Raw genomic sequence first — 19,865 nt, forward strand, 5'->3', positions numbered from 1 at the left:
ACTCAGAGAACCCTCCGCATACTTAAATGGTTCTCTGCATGGTGAAACGGTTCTTCATATCGATGGAGAATGTGTTGGTTCTACATATCACCAGAAAGGGTTCTGCTATTTATACGATGTCAAGCTTGTAACAATAGAAGAACTCTTTTCAAAAAGGTTCTATATAGAATCATATGCACTCTTAAAAAGATGGTTCTTCAAGAGTTTTTTAGTAAGGAAAATGGTTCTATACAGAACCATGAACACTCAAAGAATCTTTGCATCATGAAATGGTTCTTCAAACTGAGGAAGAATGTGTAGATGGTTCTATACAGAATCTTTTTGAAAAGGGTTCTGCTGTTTAAACAGCTTGTAACAGCTTGTAACAATAGAAGAACCCTTTCTGGTGCGATATAGAACCCTTTTGCTGTTCATGGTTCTATACAGAACAATTTTCTTTACTAAAGAACCCTTGAAGAACTGTCTTTTGTAAGTGTGTATGCACTGATACTTATATATTCAAAAGGATACAAAACAAAACAAACAAATCAAAATAAAATACACAGATTTGAATGAAATTATCGTCAGAATGAAATCTGACATCCGCAGAACGGAAAAACACGGAACCTCTGACAGTAACGCAGTGGAGCTGTTTGACTGTTCATCATGAAAATCTAACAGTTTAAAGAGCAAAACTGACCATAGACATGATCGTAAATATATTGGCACGTTCATGTTTGTCTATGTATACATTATAATACATAATCCATAAATATTAATAATAAGATGTATATATTATCAAATTATATCAAGTTTACTAATTTACCTGCTATATTTTTAGACCTTTTACTCACTGTAGTATAAACACTGTTACTGTGGAACAGCTGAACGATGATGTGCTCTCAGATGTTTATTGGGTCAGTCAGATGTTTAATGGGTCAGTCAGATGTTTAATGGGTCAGTCAGATCTCTCTTGATTACAGGAACTCTCTTTCTCTGTTATCTCTCTCTCTCTCTGTTATCTCTCTCTCTCTCTCTCTCTCTCTCTCTCTCTCTCTCTGTTTACGTATCTCTGATTGATGTCTGCTCTGTTTCTGACCGTCACTTCCTCTTCCTCCTTCCGGCCTTTATGGTCCGCAGCAGCAGGAAGTGAGCCGCTGTGTTTTTGCTGTGTTTGAAGGTCAACATAAAAAGCGTTTGAACAATGATCACTGTACTGCCCAGCGTCTGGACAGAAAGGAGGTATTAAAGCGACTGTTCATAGCGACGGTCTAAAGAAAGAACTTTTAGAGCAGCTCAGACTGACCCGTGTTCAGTCCACTTGGCCGCCCAGTTATTTATACTCAAACTGACCTGTTAAGTGCTTAAGTTATTCACTTAAAGCTGTACGTTGAAAGAGTTTGATGTGGAGTGTAAACAGTGTTTTAGACCTGCTGTTCCCTGTCCAGAACATACTGACCACTTACACAAGCTAAACCACACACACAGCTGAGGCTCATCTGTGGTCAGTCTGAGGCTGATCTGTGGACAGTCAGAGGAGGATCTGTGGTCGGTCTGAGGCTGACCTGTGGTCGGTCAGAGGCGGATCTGTGGTCAGTCTGAGGCTGATCTGTGGTCAGTCTGATATTTAAAGGGGAATCTGGAAGGAGTCTTTGATCCACTGGTCGCGGGAGTTTTGGGCAGGCTGCGGGCAGGACAGTGTGGTTTCCGTGGTTGCACTCCCGGCAGCTTCCTCTTCCTCTTCCTCCTCCTCCTCCTCTTCGGAGAATCCGTTCTCGGTGGTGAAGGAGTTCTCGCCCAGCGTGGAGGAGATGTCCTGGAACGCTCCTTTATACTCCTGAATGGACTCATACAGTGACCACAGCTGGCACAGCAGAGACATGTCCAACTGTCTCAGACCAACCTGCAGAAAAACACCACATTACTGCACTCATATTCACAATGTCATCAAAATTAATATCATTAATATTCTCTGGATAATTAAAACTAATGAATAATATTCACTCTATAATCAAAATAAACATTAATATTCACTCTATAAATAAAACTAATGATTAATATTCACTCTATAATCAAAATTAAACATTATTATATGATAAAAACTAAACATTAATTTTCACTCTATAATTAAAACTGATTAATATTCACTATGTATTGAAAGTAAATGATTAATATTCATGCTGTAATAAAATAATAATGATCAATAGTCACTCTACAATAAACATAAATGGCTAATATCACAACAAAAATAAATTACTAATATTCACTCTACAACAAAAATAATGATTATAAATCACTATACAGTGAAATAAATGATTAATATTTATTCTATAACAATGATAATATCATCTTTATGGGTCCACTGTAATAATGAACAGAGTTCTAATAAATTAATACCCATCATGCCTTTCAATAATATGCCTTTTATAATAAGATATAATCTGTAAAAAAAACTTGTTGTTTCTGAAATACCTGAAATATGAATATCTAAAAGTCTTTTGTTGTGTAGTTTAGAGTATTTAAGTGCATCTACAGCCTGGAGCTCTGCACTGATACAGGGGTCCAAGTTCATAACGTTCTTCCCCCATATTTTGATCCCTCCACCTCCTGGTGTCACTCACCATTTCTTTCCTCAGCATGGCCAGTGCAGCGTCCAGACTGGCCGGTCTGCTGAAGCTCAGAGCTTCACTCACTCTGGACTTGCTGATATCAGCCTGGATTCTGGTTCTTTTACTGTGAACTTTCTCGATGTCCCTCCAGGATCCGCCGCTGGAGTTCAGGATGCCACTCAGACCCTTGGGCAGAGGGGGCAGCCCCTCAATGTCCACACTGCCACCTGGACAGTCCGCTGATGGACCGGCCTGGACCCCGTTCATGCTCTTCTTTTTCCAGAAATCTCCTCAGTCCTGGTTCTGTTCAGAGTTCTGTTGGATGAAGAACCTTCAGTGAATCAGGAACATCTCCCACGGTTCCAGATTAGGTCTCAAAAGCACGAAGAACAAAATCCCTCGATCAGTCTACTGGACCATCAGCAGCTCTGAAGCCCCTCCAACTTACCAGCAGCTTCAAGTTCAACACTAATCAGTTTGATCAGCAAGCCAGCAAACCTCACTGAGATCAGTGAGAACATACCTCACCTTCTGGTTCTCCAGCTCAGCTTTTGGTCCCAGTTTGGTTTGGAAACGTTGAAACAGATCAAATATAACATTTGCTGGTTCTTAAAAACAGATTTAGAAACACTGAAACGGCTCCGTTTCCCGTCAGTGTTTTCCTTTGTCCTGTGAAGTTAGCCACGCCCACTCTGTCTGTCAGCCAATACCGTTTTCGGGCACTAGAGGGCATTATCCCTGAAGAGAGACTAAAACCCACCCGTATTCGGACATGACCGAACTAGGATTGCCTCAGCCTGACTCGCCCTGGGATTGGCCAAAAGTGTGGTAAAGCCCGCCCTCTTGATCTAGGATTGGCTGTCTGTCAAATCCCGCCCCCCCCACTGTGGAATACGCTGATAGCCTATAGATGTAAGCTAACAGGCTTGTCTGAAAACGGGTGGGAAATAATTTCAATCTGACCTCAGAGGACTGAATAAATTGAATGTTTATGTAAATGATATATATGATATTCAGCGGTTTTTGACTAGACAGGCAGCCATTTTATTTTCTTATCTGATTTACTGCAAAGCAACTCACATTAAAAATAAACGTTTTCATCCAGTACTTTAATTCCTGATGACTCTTACACTCTTAAACAGGCCTGAACAAACACAAACAAGCAACAAGTTCCAGTAAACGCACAACATGACGGGTCACATTCAGCATCCAAACCGACTCTGCAGGGGGTCGTACAGCAGTGGTCACCAAACCTCTTCATGAAGGTTCACCTTTACGCTCCAACGCTACATTCCCCAAACCCTCAAACATCTCAGGATCTAAAACAGATGTGGATGAGCAGAGTTTGTAGGAAGGTCAAAGTAACAAAGAAACAGCTCAACCAAACATGCTAACGTGGCTAACAATGAATGTAAACCGAATCCATCCGGTAGCTCTTCATGTTCATTCACTGTTAGCAACATTAGCTCGAGTGTGTGAACTTTTCCTTTAAGCCAAAAAGCCACAGAGGACCATCCAACAGTAACGTCACTCAGCTCTTCTGTTATTGGATGCTTCATTTTTTGGCTTAAAGAAATATTACAGCATTTTTTATCCTATGTAACCAGAATCTTCTGCTTTATCATATTTAATGTTACTATTTATCTCCATCTTCCACATCTACAGTATAACTACTTTCTGTGATTATTGTCCTTTATAATCAACTGTGCTGTACAGATGGGGCTCCAGGGGCTCCAGGCGCTCCAGGTGAGGCTGATGAGGGCTGAGCTTTGTAGAAGGTGGATCTCCAGGATTCGGACAGGTGACCGCTGTCATACAGACGACTGAACGCTGTGCGTGTGGACACAGCTGGCCGCTATTTTTGGTTGTCTTTCAGGACAGTCGCAGTTCTTTGAGGCTGCGGAGAGAGTCTGCGCAGGTGCGGATGAGGCTGCACAGCTGGATGCTGGTTTCCACGGAGACGGCCTGCTGCAGCTCCTGCGTGGCCCAGCGCAGTTTGTGCAGCACGGCCTCCTCAGCGTGTGTGAGGGCTGGGTGGGTGGGAGGCGGGCCGGCAGGGGGCGAGGCGGCCTGTAGGGCGGGGCTGGCGGGCAATAGGAAGGCAGGGCTGCTGGAGGGGGTGGGGAGTGTAGGGGGCTGTGAAGGGGGCGGAGCTCGGAGTCCTGAGGCCGCACCCTCGCAGTGCTCCGGCCGGGGAAGGCCTGTGATGGAGAGCGGTGGTTCGGTGGGTGGAGCTCCGTTAGCCTGGGGGTGGGGCTGAATGGCCAGCTGACGCTCGCGCACCTGCGACAGAGCCGCCTGCGCATTTAGAGCTGAGAGACATAAAAACAGTGTAAGATACTTAACATTTATAACTCTGTAAACTCTGATTACCGGGACATCTGATCCACACAACACAAAGGGGAACTCCTCCTATTTTTTCAAAATTTCCATCCTTTTTTTTAAACAATTATTTCAAAAGAGTCGTTCAGAGTGGTTTGGTGTGAAACGCTCTGTTCTAGAGAAACTTACCGAGTCAATATTGTTCACAGTGGTGGTGATAGGAACCAGACGTCCACCTCTAAAATCTCTCTAATTACATGCAGGGCGCTGTGAGGCAAAATAGTCCCCAAAGAAAACTTATTATGTCAGATTTTCCACTATTTTCCATCATCAACATTCCATATAAACTCAGAAGACTCGTGTAGGTTCACTGGTGGTTCTGGATAGTAAATAAAATGTCTATATTTGTGTTGTAGTCATGGTGACCCCTGGTTCCTATCACCACCACTGTAAAGACATCTGAACCATTTCACACCAAACCTCTCTGAATCTCTCTGATTACACCTCACTTACTGAGTTATGGAGGAATTTTGGAAAATGGATCGCACTCCCCTTTGAAAACAGTTATGAGAAAATGGCGCTTATGGCTATAAAATTAATGCACAGCTCCATCCGACATCCATCCATGAGATGATCTCATAACACAAGCTGTAGATATTTGCACCAAATCACTGAAAAACTACTTAGCTGACTAAATATTAAATATTGGAGCTGATAAGGTGGCACTTCACACACCTGGGTTGTCTTTGTCAACGTCCGAGTCCAGCTCTTGACACGCAACACAGTAATTCTTCTTCTGTTTGTCCTGAAGCAGAATTGTCTGCCAAAAGCACACAGAACATTTTCAGGTTTAAGAGTAAGCAGCAAAATCTCACTAAGACAGTCACAGTTATGAAAGACTACTGGATATTTCAATGACCTGATAACTCACAGACATTTCCAGGGTCAGTTAAAAGCTCTTAAACAAGTCTGTATTACAAAAACTTTTCAGGTCCAGGTGGTCTCACCCCGCACAGCTCGCAGCACTCCCCCAGCATTTTATAACCTTTCAGCAGGTAATCTCCCATCAGCTTGCTGATTTTGTCCTGGCGCTCCCTGCGGGCCTGGATCACCTTCATCTCCGCCTCCGTGGGAGGCTCCCATTCAAAGTCTTCCTCATCTGAAAGAAATACAAAAAGCTGAAGTTCCACCTTAAACAGTGCGGCAGTTACATTCTGGCGCCTTATATAACACAGAGAGTCTCAGGTAACTCTGAGTAACACAGAGAGGCTCTCTGAGCGGAGACTCATCTGCACATCAGCAGGAACAACAACATTCACACTGCAATCCGCCTATTCAGCAGTTTAGCCCCGCCCACACTGACATTATAAGGAGTGTTTCAGTCCACAAAGTGTTTTAAAGTAAAGTGCAATACCGGGCAGCCAATCAGAACAGAGTTAATTTACATATATCAGTCTTAAAGGTGGTCTGTTTAAGTGGGATACAGAAAGGTTGGAAACTGGTGATGTGAAAATGAGACTTTTGGTAAACAGATCTACACCAGTGTTAGAAGTTAACCTCAGTTAAAAAACAGAATAAGATAAAAGAGTCATACAGGAATAATATAGTAATATAGGATACGAGCCCTTTAATGTTTATGCTACTGTAACCAGGCTGTTTATTATTATGACTCGGTTTAAGCAGCACGAGGCAGATTCTAATTCTCCGTTCCACCTTAAATGGTGCAGCAGTTAATTCTGGCGCCTGAGGCTGATCACTGATCTGAGGGACTGAATCATAAAAGCTTTTAAACCACAAAGAGCGCTCTGCAGCCTCTCATACACACAATAAACAAATAAACATAAACATAAACATAAACAACAGCAGCCACTCAGAAATGCACGTAAATAAACACAGATAAACACACACAATCCACCTATTAGACAGAGCATAAATAAGTTAACATATAAAATAGTGATGAACATAAATATCCGTGTAGATATGATAAATATTAACACAAACAAACATCAATATAGCTGAGACTGCAGAACTTTAGCTTTAGCACACCAGCTAATCACGCTAAAGTGGAGGATAAATGAAGACAGAGGCGCAGTCAGGGATCTTAACCTCTCATTAAACCCAAACTAAGATAAACATTCCGACCTAAAGCTGAAAGGAGTGAAATAAAGGTGTAAAAGCTGTTATTAGGCTGCAAAAGCACCTGCGTTTAGCGCCATGCTCCCCTCCTAGCAGCCGCACCGGCACTGAGCGCAGCGAACACGGAGAGCGACACCTGCAGGACTGGAGGAGTAAAGACCAGCAATGCACACGAGATCAATGCGACACAGTGAATCAGTAATTCTAAAAAATGAGTCATTATGCCGACATAACCTGTCAGAACTCTGAGATACTAGTAATTATGCCAACATTGTAAGTCGATACAGAAAACAAACCATTATTTCAACACAATAAGTCATTATTACAACATGAATCAGAACTTAGAGTTACTGGTAATTATTTCAGTCAACAGTAAGTCAACATACCTGAAAGATGTGCCATTATTTCGACATAATAAATAATTATTTTGAGAACAAAAGTTATTATTACAGCATAAATGCAATTTCTGAGATAGTAGCAAATATGTCGACATAGTAAGTCAATACTTTCAGAATGTAAGTCATTATTTAGACACAATGAGTCATTACTTCGACATGTTAAGTCATTATTATGACAACATTTTATTTTGTGTTATACAGCTTCCAGGAAAAGGGAGTAAAATTACTCATTTCTTCTTTTCCTCTTTTTCTTTTCTTCTTTTTCTCCGTAAAGTAGTTATTATAAGCGTGCTCAAGCCACATACTGTGTTTGCAAAGCACTAATCAGTGTAGAAATCTTTAGATCATCTCTGATATATATAATATGGATAATGGGAAATTACTTTAGATATAGTTGGAATTTTTCAGTATCGATACATCGGTATTTTTGACAACTCACGGTGTAGCTGAACCGTAAACAAGCTATCACCGACGCGGAACTAACGAACTGGCGGACAGTTTCAGTCCGGTCTGACGAAAAGGACGCACTCGGTTGCAGCGCTGCTGTGTTTTGGCGCTGAGAGGTGAGTCCGGACTAAAGCGATAATTCGGGTTTTCCGCTCTTCATAAACCCGCCTGCTCGGTCCTGTTCGGGTCTTTGTGGTTCTGCCATCTTTCGTAGAGCCTCGGGATGAAGTGAAACTCCACAGTAAATTCGCTAATCCGGGTTAAAGGCGCAGAGAGCGGCTCGCAGCGCCGCCACAGGGTGAAGAAGTAGGTTAGCGCTGGTTGCGCAGGACGAGAGGCGGAGGGAGGGTTACGCGTTTAAGGCGCTCCTGACGCTCCTGGTTCACTCCTGACGCTCCGGATTCACTCCTGAAGCATCACTTCCATCCCGGGCCCGCTAAGAGGAGTGTACGGGATCGCTGAAGTTAGCTGCTGTCATGGGTGGTTTCATATTCGCCAGCTGCAACTTTCCGTTCCACCTTAAATGGTACAGCAGTTACAGGCGCCAGAATGTAACTGCTGTACTATTTAAGGTGGAACGGAAGATTCGAATAAGCAGCCAATTTCAGCCTCCTACTGCTTATAATGAGTCGTATTAATAAACACAGGCTGGTTACGGAAACATAAACATTGAAGAGTCCGTATCCCACATTACTCTGTATTTTATTTTTATAACTGTAACTTATAACATTCGTGTAGGTCGGTGTAACATTTTTACATATATTTTCCAAACTCTCTTTATCCCACTTAAACAGACCACCTTTAAAACGAATATATGCAAATGAGCTCTGTTCTGACCGGCTGCCCTGTGTTGCACATTATTCAAAACGTCTTCCGGGTTGAAACACTCCTTATAATGAGTGTGTTTACATGCACTCAGTAATCTGATCATAATCCGATTTTTGCAGTTATCCGATTATTCAAATGGTCATGTAAACACCATACTCTGATCTAGAAATCGGATGAAGAGGCTGGATTTTAGCGCAGTAATCAGATTTCTCAGCGCATGTAAACTCTTACTCTTACCGGATTTCTCAGTCTGTGTGAGATCAGACGGTGGATGCCGCGAGACGCAGTAAAACACTTTTGGAGCGACACTGAAACCAAACACGAAATATAGGATTTAATTATTCTTCATCTTCTAGATGATTTATCATATTGTCAGCTAAAGTGGCGCCATGTTTAACGTTACGTTTACGTCACGTCTTCTTCTGTGAGTTTATTGGCTGGTTGTAAAGCAGAAATCTAATTACTGTCTGACTCATGTAGACCTGGAGTTTCCCCATTATCTGATTACTCAAGTGCATGTAAACATGTTGATCGGATTACTGACGAAATCTGATTTTCTGCAGTTATCAGATTATTGAGTGCATGAAAACGTACTCAATGTAGGAGTGGGTGGGGCTAACGAGGCAGATATATGCAAATGTATTTTATTCAAAGTTATTTTAATGTCATTAGATTAGATCTGTGTTCTTGTTCCTGTTGTTTGCAGATGAGCGGAGACTCAGACGGGAATAAAGAGTTTCTTGAGCAGCTCCGTCTGCAGGAGCTGTACGGCCAGAAACGGGAGGCTGGAGACGATCCGTATACGTACGTCGATCCAGAAGATGGAACTGTGTACGACTGGGACCACGACAAGAAGGCGTGGTTCCCTAAGGTATAATAACCTTATCCAGTATGTTATGTATCAAAGTGGAATTCCACCAATTTTTCTAAATTTCCCCCATAATTCAGTGTGTGAGGTGTAATCAGAGAGATTCAGAGTGGTTTGGTGTGAAACGGTTCAGATGTCTTTACAGTGGTGGTGATGGGAACCAGGGGTCGCCATGACTACAACACAAATATAGACATTTACTATCCAGAACCACCAGTGAACCTACACCAGTCTTCTGAGTCTATATGGAATGTTAATGATGGAAAATAGTGGAAAATCTGAAATAATAAGTTTTCTTTGGGGACTATTTTGCCTCACAGCGCCCTGCATGTATCCCTCCACCATGAATGGAGTTTAAGTTCTCTAAACGATCATAAAACAGTGTCTCAGTCATCAGGCAGTGAATTCATAACCATTTCATGTAGGAACTTTCTGTGAGGGAGCTTTTAGAGGTGGACGTCTGGTTCCTATCACCACCACTGTGAACAGTTCTGACTCGGTAAGTTTCTCTAGAACAGAGCGTTTCACACCAAACCACTCTGAACCGCTCTGTTTACAGCTTGACCACTTAATTATGCAGGAATTTAGAAAATAAGGTGGAGTTCCCCTTTAATGTTTTTGATTTTACAGAGCACCATTCTGTCCAATAAATTCATACTGAAGTTTTAAATCATTAAGTATGTTAATGTGTGCAGATAACCGAGGACTTCATTGCTGCATATCAAGCGAACTATGGCTTCAGTGAGGATGGAACTCCTGACCCGACAGCTGCAGCTCCACCAGGAGAGACTCCACCAGATAAACCAGAGGAGAAATTAGAGGAGGAGGAGAAGAAGAAGGAGGATGAGGAGAAGGAGGAGGAGGAGAAGTCAGATTCGTCCAGCACTAAAGAGGTCAAACAGAAGGGAGAGAAGAGGAAAGCAGAACCAGGTGCAGAAACAGACATGATGATGAAGGAATAAAATTGTGGTTAATTTTTGTTGTCATGTATTTTTGAGAACTTATAAGTGACCCTTCAATCTCTCTGACACTTACAGGCTGGTTTGATATAGAGGAAGAAAGAAACACAAATGTTTATGTGTCAGGTAAGAATTTCTCAGTTTTATATTATAGAGAAACATTCGTTCAACTGAAGACTAATGAATGTTGACTCAGCGCCCCCTACTGGCAGACATGATTAGTTATGATGTCCATTTCACTGTACATAGGGCTTTATTGAATAAAGTGTATTCTGTGTCTGTGTGTGTGTGTGTCTGTGTGTGTCTGTGTGTGTGTGTGTGTGTGTGTGTGTGTGTCTGTGTGTGTCTGTGTGTGTGTCTGTGTGTGTGTCTGTGTGTGTCTGTGTGTGTGTCTGTGTGTGTCTGTGTGTGTGTGTCTGTGTGTGTGTGTGTGTGTGTGTCTGTGTGTGTGTCTGTGTGTGTCTGTGTGTGTGTCTCTGTGTGTGTGTGTGTGTGTCTGTGTGTGTGTGTGTGTGTGTGTGTGTGTCAGGTCTTCCTCCTGATGTGACCCCTGATGAGTTTGCGGAGTTCATGTCTAAGTGTGGGATCATTATGAGGGACCCGATCACAGAGGAGTATAAGGTGAAGCTGTATAAGGACAGTGAGGGGAACCAGAAAGGAGACGGACTCTGCTGTTACCTCAAGGTGAGTTTACTGTCCACCTGAATGACTCGGGCACATTTCCTCACATTTCCTCATGTCTGTCTGTCTATATATCTTTCCGTCCACACATGTATCTGTCTGTCTGTCCGTCCATCCATCTGTCTACTTGTCTGCCCATCTGTCTGTTTGTCTATCCATTTGTCCACCTGTCTGTCTGCCTGTCTATCCATCTGTTTGTCTGTCCATTTGTCTCTCTATATATTTTTCCATACATATTTTCTATACATGTATGTGTCTGTCTGTCTATCTGTCTAACTATTTGTCTGTTTGTCCATCCATCTATTTACTTGTCTGTCCATCTGTCTGTTTATTCATCTGTCTGTCTGATTGTCTGTTTGTCTATCCTTCTGTCTGTCTGTCCATCTATCTATGTACTTGTCTGTCTGTCCATCGGTCTGTCCGGCAGTCTGTCTACTTGTCTGTCTGTCTGTCTGTCCATCTGTGTGTCCGTCGGTCTGTCTACTTGTCTGTCTGTCTGTCTGTCTGTCCATCTGTGTGTCCGTCGGTCTGTCTACTTGTCTGTCTGTCCATCTGTCTGTCCGTCGGTCTGTCTACTTGTCTGTCTGTCTGTCCATCTGTCTGTCCGTCGGTCTGTCTACTTGTCTGTCTGTCTGTCCCCTGTTGGACGTATAAACACTACAGCTCCAGTGCTGAGTCAGTTCAGTATGATGTGGACTGTGTTTGTGCTGATCAGTAAATCTGTGTGTGATTGTGCCCAGAGGGAGTCAGTGGCTCTTGCTGAGCGTCTGCTGGACGACTCGGAGATCCGAGGCTACAGACTGCACGTGGAGGCGGCTCGGTTCGAGTTGAAGGGTCAGTACGACGCCAGCAAGAAGAAGAAGAAGAACAAAGAGTACCGCAAAAAACTTCAGCAGCAGCAGAAGTACGGAGCTTAACCTCAGCTCTTCATTACGTACAAACAGCTACGTCTGAGAGGAGCGGCGCTCACTGCGCTGCTGATACACTAAACCTTACAGTAAACATACACAACACCCTGACTTTGGCCCATGGGGGAATCTGTAATGTAATAGGGTTAAAGTTTAGCCTGTACTGTAATCATTTTTTCATAATCATTTTTTATTTGATTACATACACTGACTGATCAAAACAGCCACAGAAACTGAAGTGTTTTTATCCTTCACTTGGGCCTTAGTTTGGTTTCTCTTAACTTACCTATAAACTATAAACGTGAACATGTAGAATATTATAATATGACGGAATACAATGTTGTAGTAACAGACTATTATAAAATTGCCCTGTATTGTCTCTGCAGCTCTGTCCAGCAGGTCGCGCTGCAGTGCTGTGAGCAGTTTTTGAGTGTGGTGCCCTTTTTTAAGTGAGATGTTTAATCTGCTGATGTTTACTGTTGACAGGCAGCTGGACTGGAGGCCGGAGAAGGCAGGGGAGGTACGTAAGAGACACGAGCGCGTGGTCATCATCCAGAACATGTTCCACCCAAAAGACTTTGAGGTGAGTTCAGCAGCAGCAGCGAGAGGGACGGACGGATGATGAGCTGCTGTGCAGAAAACATTTTAGCTCATTAAAATGATAATAATCATATTATAAAAGACTAATTTAATCACTTACTTTTATATATTACTGTATTTTTATTATATGGAGCACCAACTTTACAAACTTCATAAACTGAAAATATCAGAACGAAACTCAGCAAAGCAGGACAAAATAAAATAAAAACAGAGGTGAGCAGATGTTCCCTCACACAGCTGCCTGCAGTTTGGCATGTTTTTAAAGCGCCGATATCATGGAAAAATGATTTTCCCCGTTTGTTTGGAATAGGAGTGTGATGTAGGGTGTAAACAGTGCCAAAACTGAACCCGTTCTCAAAGCAGTCCCTAAACAAGGCTTCAGGTCATTATTGATCACGTGATTTCAGGAAAACGATACAAGTATCAATACAGAGCTTCAACTGAAACAACCTCACCTTCACGACACACAGTTCAAAGCTGTGTTTCTCAGTGTAACATCACTATTTAAAGCAGTAAGTGATTTTAGTCAAATCCGTGAATATCTCTTTGCGCCCTGCTAGCTCTCCGTTCTGTGTGCTGGAAAAAAAATCCAGTGTTGGTTCACGGCTCTGACTCTGTAAACGAGAAACAAAGTGGCTCAGGCTGAACAACACAACACTATTCCAGCCAGTCAGCAACAGGGGGCGCTTCGTGCTCGTGCACAGGACAGGGGGAAGGGAAGGGGCTACATGCTGAACTCCACACATGGTCAAGAAGAGAGATGGAGAGAAACGGCCAAAGAGGAGAAGATTTGAAGAACAGAGACTGAGAAAGAAGTTCTTAGATCAGGCGACGGCGTTTCAGCGGTGCAGAGACCTCTGAGAGCTCCCGAGGCTGAAGTCGGCTTCTTATTCGCACTTTCCCGTTCCACCTTAAATGGTGCAGCAGTTATTATTATAACACCTGAGGCACTAGAATATAACTGCTGCACCATTTAAGGTGGAACAGAAAAAATGTGAATAAAAAGCCGAATTCAGCTTCATGGAGAACTGAAAGGCCTGAAAATGGGAGGCTACTCTGTTTATTAACTTAGTCATTTATTGCAACATAAACTTTTTTTGCTGTTTCACAAAACCAGCAGATCAGTATTGTTTTATCCCATTTGCTAATGTTTGTGATAGCAGCTGTTTAGCTTCACAGCAGCTACAGTAGAGACAGTTTGCTAACCCACAGCCGAGCTAACGCTGGCTACATTACATGCTGTGTAGTTGTTGGCTTTAACGTTATATCATGGTATTTGTCTGTTCCATGACTGTGAAGAGTTTTATGGCCACAAAGATCTAAAAAAACAAGTTTGTGCCTCCAAGAATTGGGGGGCGGAGCTTCTGAAGGGAGGGGTGTGTTTGTTTTGCTGTTGAGTTCAAATATCAACAATCATTTTCCAGAATCGTTTACTGCACCTTTAACAGAAATCATTTTGTAACGTTTGCTTAACATCAATTGTACACTGTCCCTTTAGGGCTGAACGGTCAAAATATCTAATTGTGATTTTTTTTTTAATTTTTTTTTTTTATGAACATTGTTGTGACTGAAATTGAAATTTTGAGTGTTGCTGGCTTGAAAGCTAAATGTAGAGCCAGATGGCCAGTTAGTTGTTGTCTTTTCACTTACACAGTATGTGGGTGTTTGGTTGCAGGCAAACGCCTCTACAGGCAGTTTCCTCAGTGTTATTACTTCTCTTCACTGTTTATTACATCTCCTCAGTGTTTATTACATCTCCTCAGTGTTTATTACATCTCCTCAGTGTTATTTGGTTACATTTCCCCACTTAAAACTTGACAAAATGTTAATAATGTAGGCTATAATAAAAATTTCACTCTTGCCAATTGCGATTTTGATGTAAAAGCGATTAATCTTTCAGCCCTCAGGGTGTGCCCCAAGGCTCAGTTCTTGGCCCCTCATTTTTATTTATATTTTTTTACATTACCCTTTGGACAAGCTGCTTGTATCTGTGGTCACAGCTTTCACTGCTCTGCTGATGACATTGTTATATTGAAGTGCCAGTTACACCATCATTCTCAGTGGTCAGTCCGCTAACTCTGCTGTGGTTGTGTGTGTTTGTGAAATAAGAGTTTGCTGTAAACACTGTTAAAGTTTCTAGACATACTATTTACTCTGGAGTACATCGACCATATATGGAAACTAAACTGAAAAAAAGCCTGATTTGGATTCGTCGTGGTTGTGCCATCATTTCAGAAACATTAACACATGACCGGCCCTCACCCATTTGGCCTACTTTTCAGCCCAGACCGCTTTTTGAATGAGGCACAATACAGGGCAGCCAATCAGAACAGAGCTCATTTACATATATCAGTCTTAAAGGCACAGTAACATAAACAGCCTCTTTAACTGTCAGAGATAAAGAGAAGAAAAAACAAGTACATGTAATTTCAGTCAGTGGAACCAGACTTTTTTTCCCAAGTATATTTTGGCCTTTTCTGTTGGTCCATCATGAAATATCATGAAATTTACTTACACTGTAAAGGGAAATAGGCATTTTAATATTATGTCTAATGTACTGAAAATTGAAAAAAATGTTCATATGAGATTTTGTTGCTGTTGGAACAAAACCTTGTTTCTTCTTCCTTGTTATTTCCAAAAAAAGTAACTTTACAGGAGAAGCAAAAAAAGTTATTAACTTTCAATTTAAGTTAACGTAACAAGATTTACACACATACAACAAGCAACATTGGATGTAAAAGGCGTGTGTGTGTGTGTGTGTGTGTGTGTGTATAATTTAGTAATTTAATTATATACACACACACACACACACACACACACACACTGACCGACCACTTCATTAAGTTCACCTCATTGTATTTACCTCATTGTCCACTTTATCAGCTCCACTGCTCACACAGGAGCACTTAAATAATGAAAATAATGAGGACATTAACGTGACCTAAACGCAGCGCTCCATGTCAGTGAGCTGGTGTTTGAGTGTGATGGTAACATTAGACCTGAATAACTGAGATTCCGATCAGATGAACAGCAGGTTTAACTGCATTCCTGCAGCAGGTGCATCTTCATCCTCACACGCCGCGGCGCAGGAGCGGCTCTGCAGTACGAGCTCATCACTCTGCCTTTAGTTTACGTTACTGGGTCACCATCAGAAATACACTGACTGTCCAAAAGTATCCAGACAGGCCTTCTATTCATGAGGTCACCCTGTAGAGTAGGACACTGTGGAGCAACCTGAGGTCACATGAGCCTAAGGTCTCCATGCCAGATTTTTCGCCCTGATGTGACTCAGATCTGATGTTTTCAGGGCTGTGTGACACACAAATCTGATCTGGCCTGAGCCACCTTCATATGTGGTCGTAGATTGGATACGTATCCGATTCGTGGCCATGTGACCTTAATGTGACGCTCAGATCGGAATTCATGCGCTTTTTTTCCACTGCGCTGCTCCATCATTCAGCGTTACCATGGCAGCAGCGCCGAACAGAAGTTAAAGCCTGTAAGCGGTGGAAAAGCAGCTCATCTCACCTTTTTCTCCTTCGTCTCGCTCTAATAATGAAGCTGAGAGCTGATCAGAGTTAATGATCTTCTCAGCGAAGCTCGTTCTGCTCGTTAGTTTGTGCTGATGATGAACGTGATTCATTCACGTGACGTTACTGAGTAGGATGAGCTCATGAGGGTCATTTCAGGACGCCGGTTCGTCACATTAATGACAGATTTGAGTGACTTACCTAAACGAGTGTGAACCATCGTGTCAGAGAGATCGGATTTGAGCGAAAAATCGGATTTGAGCAACGAGGCTTGTAATGTGAACGTAGCTAAAGTGACTCACATCGGATTTGAAAAGATCAGATTTGTGTCCACACAGCTCTGAAAACATCAGATCTGAGTCACTTTAGGGGAAAAATCAGATTTGTGCCACTTCAGCCTGGTAATGTGAACGTAGGCTAAGTGTAGTTCATCACACAGATCTCCATCAGTGTGGGGGCTGCTGTTTAACTGTGCTGTACGTCTCCATTCAGGAAGATCCGCTGGTGCTGAACGAGTACAGAGACGACCTGCGGACGGAGTGTGAGAAATTTGGAGAGGTCAAGAAGGTCATCATCTTTGATGTGAGTATCGGTGCTCTGATTATTTGCCGTCCTGTTCTAAGCAGGCAGTGAATTTACACACTGACACACAACCTCCAGTGTTTTATTGCTCTCAGTGATAAATAACAGTGTATTAATGTAATATTCTTATAATAAAGTGGAGGCAAATGTTGCTGTAGGTCTGTCGCTGTAGACGTGTCTCAGTCACTGTGTCGTCACATCCGCCTGTACGGCGGCAGTGGAGGGTCGCTGGTTTTCAGCCTCTCTCAGAGATCTTCTTCCTCCGGCCTCAACAGGAGGGCAGTCAGTGTGTCTGTTAGGTCCTTTCGGCACAGACGAAAGGCTGGTTCGACTTAGTGAAGCACACAAAAGTTAAACATTGTGCAGCGTCTGCTGCAGCACAGTCTGTTTACAGCGGTGCTCACCTCAGGCGTCTGTGCCACGCGTCAGCTGCAAATAATGTGTTTGAAAGCGCATCTGTGAATTTTACACGTTCAGTGTGAAAGCAGCTGCATTCAGACGGTGGAATGTGTTGCAACTGCAAGGAATCCGCTGGAGGCCAGTTCTAACAAGTGAAGTGCATATTTATGTTCACTTCATCAAACTTCCCCAAATGACCTGATACTAGCAGCGACAGAGAGACGTCATTACATTACAGCACAAACCATGAGAGCCTCCTTCTCTGCACTGGGACTGAACCGAGGAACTTAACCATTCAGCCAAACGGCAACTACAAAACACACACTGAGACCTTAAAATGGCCGCTACCAGCCTATAAGGTCATGTCACTAGTTTTAAATTTGTATCAGTGTGTTCAGGCAACCCAAACTCGTCTAGATGAAAACATGACTTCATTCATCCTCTGTGTTATTATAACACCATAATATTACTGTGTTCTCTCTGAGGACCTGCAGAATATTTGATTTCTGTTGTGTTTTTGTGTTTGTATGTATCAGCGACACCCTGACGGCGTGGCCTCAGTGGCATTTAAAGAGCCGGAGGAGGCGGATGTGTGCCAGATGACGTTGGATGGACGCTGGTTTGGAGGGAGGAAGCTTTCGGCTCAGCTGTGGGACGGAGTTACAGACTATCAGGCAAGACAAACCCACAAGCGTAGAGGATGATATGACTTCTACTGTTTCATTTAAAAAGCCTCTATAATGTTCATATGATCCACACAGTCACTCTGACAGACTGTAATACACTACAGGAAGTGTAGGGGGCGATATGGCTTCTACTGTTTCATTTAAAAAGCCTCTATAATGTTCATATGATCCACACAGTCATTCTGACAGACTGTAATACACTACAGGAAGTGTAGGGGGCGATATGGCTTCTACTGTTTCATTTAAAAAGCCTCTATAATGTTCATATGATCCACACAGTCATTCTGACAGACTGTAATACACTACAGGAAGTGTAGGGGGCGATATGGCTTCTACTGTTTCATTTAAAAAGCCTCTATAATGTTCATATGATCCACACAGTCACTCTGACAGATTGTAATACACTACAGGAGGTGTAGGGGGGCGATATGGCTTCTACTGTTTCATTTAAAAAGCCTCTATAATGTTCATATGATCCACACAGTCACTCTGACAGACTGTAATACACTACAGGAGGTGTAGGGGGCGATATGGCTTCTACTGTTTCATTTAAAAAGCCTCTATAATGTTCATATGATCCACACAGTCACTCTGACAGACTGTAATACACTACAGGAAGTGTAGGGGGCGATATGGCTTCTACTGTTTCATTTAAAAAGCTCTATAATGTCAGTCTGACAGACTGTAATGTATGTTCCTTCTCTCTTGCCGATCCTCTCAGGTGGAAGAGACGTCGCGGGAGCGTGAGGAGAGGTTAAAGGGGTGGTCCACGTTTCTGGCGGATGAAAAGACCGCTGAGGCTGCAGCCCAGGCTAAAGACACTGAAGGAAAGAAGGAAGCAGAAAACACTCAGGGGGCGGAGTCAGCGTCAGCCCCAGCCGCAGACACAACACCGTCACAGCCAGAAGATGAAACAGCAGCAGAACAGCCGGACGAAGCGGCCGTGGATTCCACAGACAGCAGCCTGGCGGGCAGTGACGACGAGGCTTAGATCCAAAATTGGAAAACACAGCATACCTGAACATTCAGACCTAAAACACTTGTCTGTCACTGACCCACCCAGGCTCCGCCCACTTTCATAGATACTGTTGTGAGGTTGGATATGTTTTACAGAACACTGGTAAAAATCCCATAAAACCTAATGAGAAACTGTAGAACAGACTCAGTTTATATCACAATACCTACATTTAGAGTCGGTTCTACAGTTCTGAGTTCTAATCCGAGTCTGTTCTACAGTTTCTCATTAGATTTAATGGGATTTTTAACTGTGCTCTGTAAAGCTTGTCCAACCTCACAGTAGTAGAATGTGTACACACAACAGAGTAGAACTATGAACACATTTGTGGGCGGAGCCTGGAGGGGGCAGTTCCTGTTTGTTTACGTGTGTCCTCTCATATCAGAAGCTGAGGGAGCATTTCAAAATATGAAATTGGATTAATATGTGTAAAAATGAGTTTGTATAAATTCTCTCCTGCTGATTGATCTGTTTTTTCCTGAGTGAATTGGCTCATATTTTATAATAAAATTAATGGAAGGATCCGTATAATCGTCTGTCTTTTAAGAGCTGTTAACAATAACTTTTTAAAGGGGAACTTCTTAAAGTTCCTGTATAATTAAGTGGTTCATATGTAATCAGAGTGGTTCAGAGTGGTTTGGTGTGAAACGCTCTGTTCTAGATAAACTTACAGAGTCAGAACAGTTCACAGTGGTGGTGACAGGAACCAGACGTCCACCTCTAAAAGCTCCCTCACAGAAAGTTCCTACATGAAATGGTTATGAATTCACTGCCTGATGACTGAGACACTGTTTTATGATCGTTTAGAGAACTTAAACTCCATTCATGGTGGAGGGATACATGCAGGGCGCTGTGAGGCAAAATAGTCCCCAAAGAAAACTTATTATTTCAGATTTTCCACTATTTTCCATCATCAAC

General features: G+C 42.6%; 3 protein-coding genes across 4 annotated transcripts; 1 reads left to right on the forward strand and 2 right to left on the reverse strand.

Annotated features, from left to right (window-relative positions):
- Window positions 1–384: 384 nt before the first annotated feature.
- Window positions 385–3,422, reverse strand: fam89b (family with sequence similarity 89 member B). Of its 2 annotated transcripts, none has more exons than XM_036595792.1 (3): window positions 3,117–3,422; window positions 2,601–2,903; window positions 385–1,882 (listed from the first exon to the last, which is right to left on the reverse strand). In XM_036595792.1, the coding sequence occupies exons 2-3, from the start codon at window positions 2,853–2,855 to the stop codon at window positions 1,607–1,609; spliced, it is 531 nt and encodes a 176-aa protein (XP_036451685.1). In that variant the 5' UTR covers window positions 2,856–2,903; window positions 3,117–3,422; the 3' UTR covers window positions 385–1,606. The 2 variants fall into 2 exon arrangements, with proteins under 2 accessions (XP_036451685.1, XP_036451686.1); XM_036595793.1 differs by having other exon boundaries at window positions 3,112–3,422.
- A 256-nt stretch (window positions 3,423–3,678) lies between these two features.
- On the reverse strand, window positions 3,679–7,196 carry znrd2 (zinc ribbon domain containing 2). The gene is made up of 4 exons (XM_036594861.1): window positions 7,111–7,196; window positions 5,918–6,069; window positions 5,646–5,730; window positions 3,679–4,900 (listed from the first exon to the last, which is right to left on the reverse strand). The coding sequence occupies exons 1-4, from the start codon at window positions 7,124–7,126 to the stop codon at window positions 4,461–4,463; spliced, it is 693 nt and encodes a 230-aa protein (XP_036450754.1). The 5' UTR covers window positions 7,127–7,196; the 3' UTR covers window positions 3,679–4,460.
- A 727-nt stretch (window positions 7,197–7,923) lies between these two features.
- htatsf1 (HIV-1 Tat specific factor 1) lies at window positions 7,924–19,475 on the forward strand. Its single transcript, XM_036594860.1, has 10 exons — window positions 7,924–8,007; window positions 9,426–9,590; window positions 10,283–10,517; window positions 10,625–10,672; window positions 11,076–11,230; window positions 11,968–12,131; window positions 12,622–12,718; window positions 16,758–16,847; window positions 17,783–17,920; window positions 18,654–19,475. The coding sequence occupies exons 2-10, from the start codon at window positions 9,426–9,428 to the stop codon at window positions 18,921–18,923; spliced, it is 1,362 nt and encodes a 453-aa protein (XP_036450753.1). The 5' UTR covers window positions 7,924–8,007; the 3' UTR covers window positions 18,924–19,475.
- The last annotated feature ends 390 nt before the right edge of the window (window positions 19,476–19,865 follow it).

The sequence above is a fragment of the Colossoma macropomum genome, unplaced genomic scaffold, assembly GCF_904425465.1.
Source record: "Colossoma macropomum unplaced genomic scaffold, Colossoma_macropomum, whole genome shotgun sequence".
Taxonomy (NCBI): domain Eukaryota; kingdom Metazoa; phylum Chordata; class Actinopteri; order Characiformes; family Serrasalmidae; genus Colossoma; species Colossoma macropomum.

Bases quoted from the DNA above. Each gene is read 5' to 3' on its own strand.
- fam89b (XM_036595792.1), bottom strand. From the start codon at position 2,855: ATGAACGGGGTCCAGGCCGGTCCATCAGCGGACTGTCCAGGTGGCAGT. The intron at 1,883-2,600 runs GTGAGTGACACC...GTTTTTCTGCAG, and splicing joins CCATGCTGAGGAAAGAAATG to GTTGGTCTGAGACAGTTGGA.
- znrd2 (XM_036594861.1), bottom strand. The intron at 5,731-5,917 runs GTGAGACCACCT...TGCTTTTGGCAG, and splicing joins AGTGCTGCGAGCTGTGCGGG to ACAATTCTGCTTCAGGACAA. The intron at 4,901-5,645 runs GTGTGTGAAGTG...TATGTCTCTCAG, and splicing joins CGTTGACAAAGACAACCCAG to CTCTAAATGCGCAGGCGGCT.
- htatsf1 (XM_036594860.1), top strand. From the start codon at position 9,426: ATGAGCGGAGACTCAGACGGGAATAAAGAGTTTCTTGAGCAGCTCCGT. The intron at 12,719-16,757 runs GTGAGTTCAGCA...GTCTCCATTCAG, and splicing joins TCCACCCAAAAGACTTTGAG to GAAGATCCGCTGGTGCTGAA. The intron at 17,921-18,653 runs GCAAGACAAACC...CGATCCTCTCAG, and splicing joins ACGGAGTTACAGACTATCAG to GTGGAAGAGACGTCGCGGGA.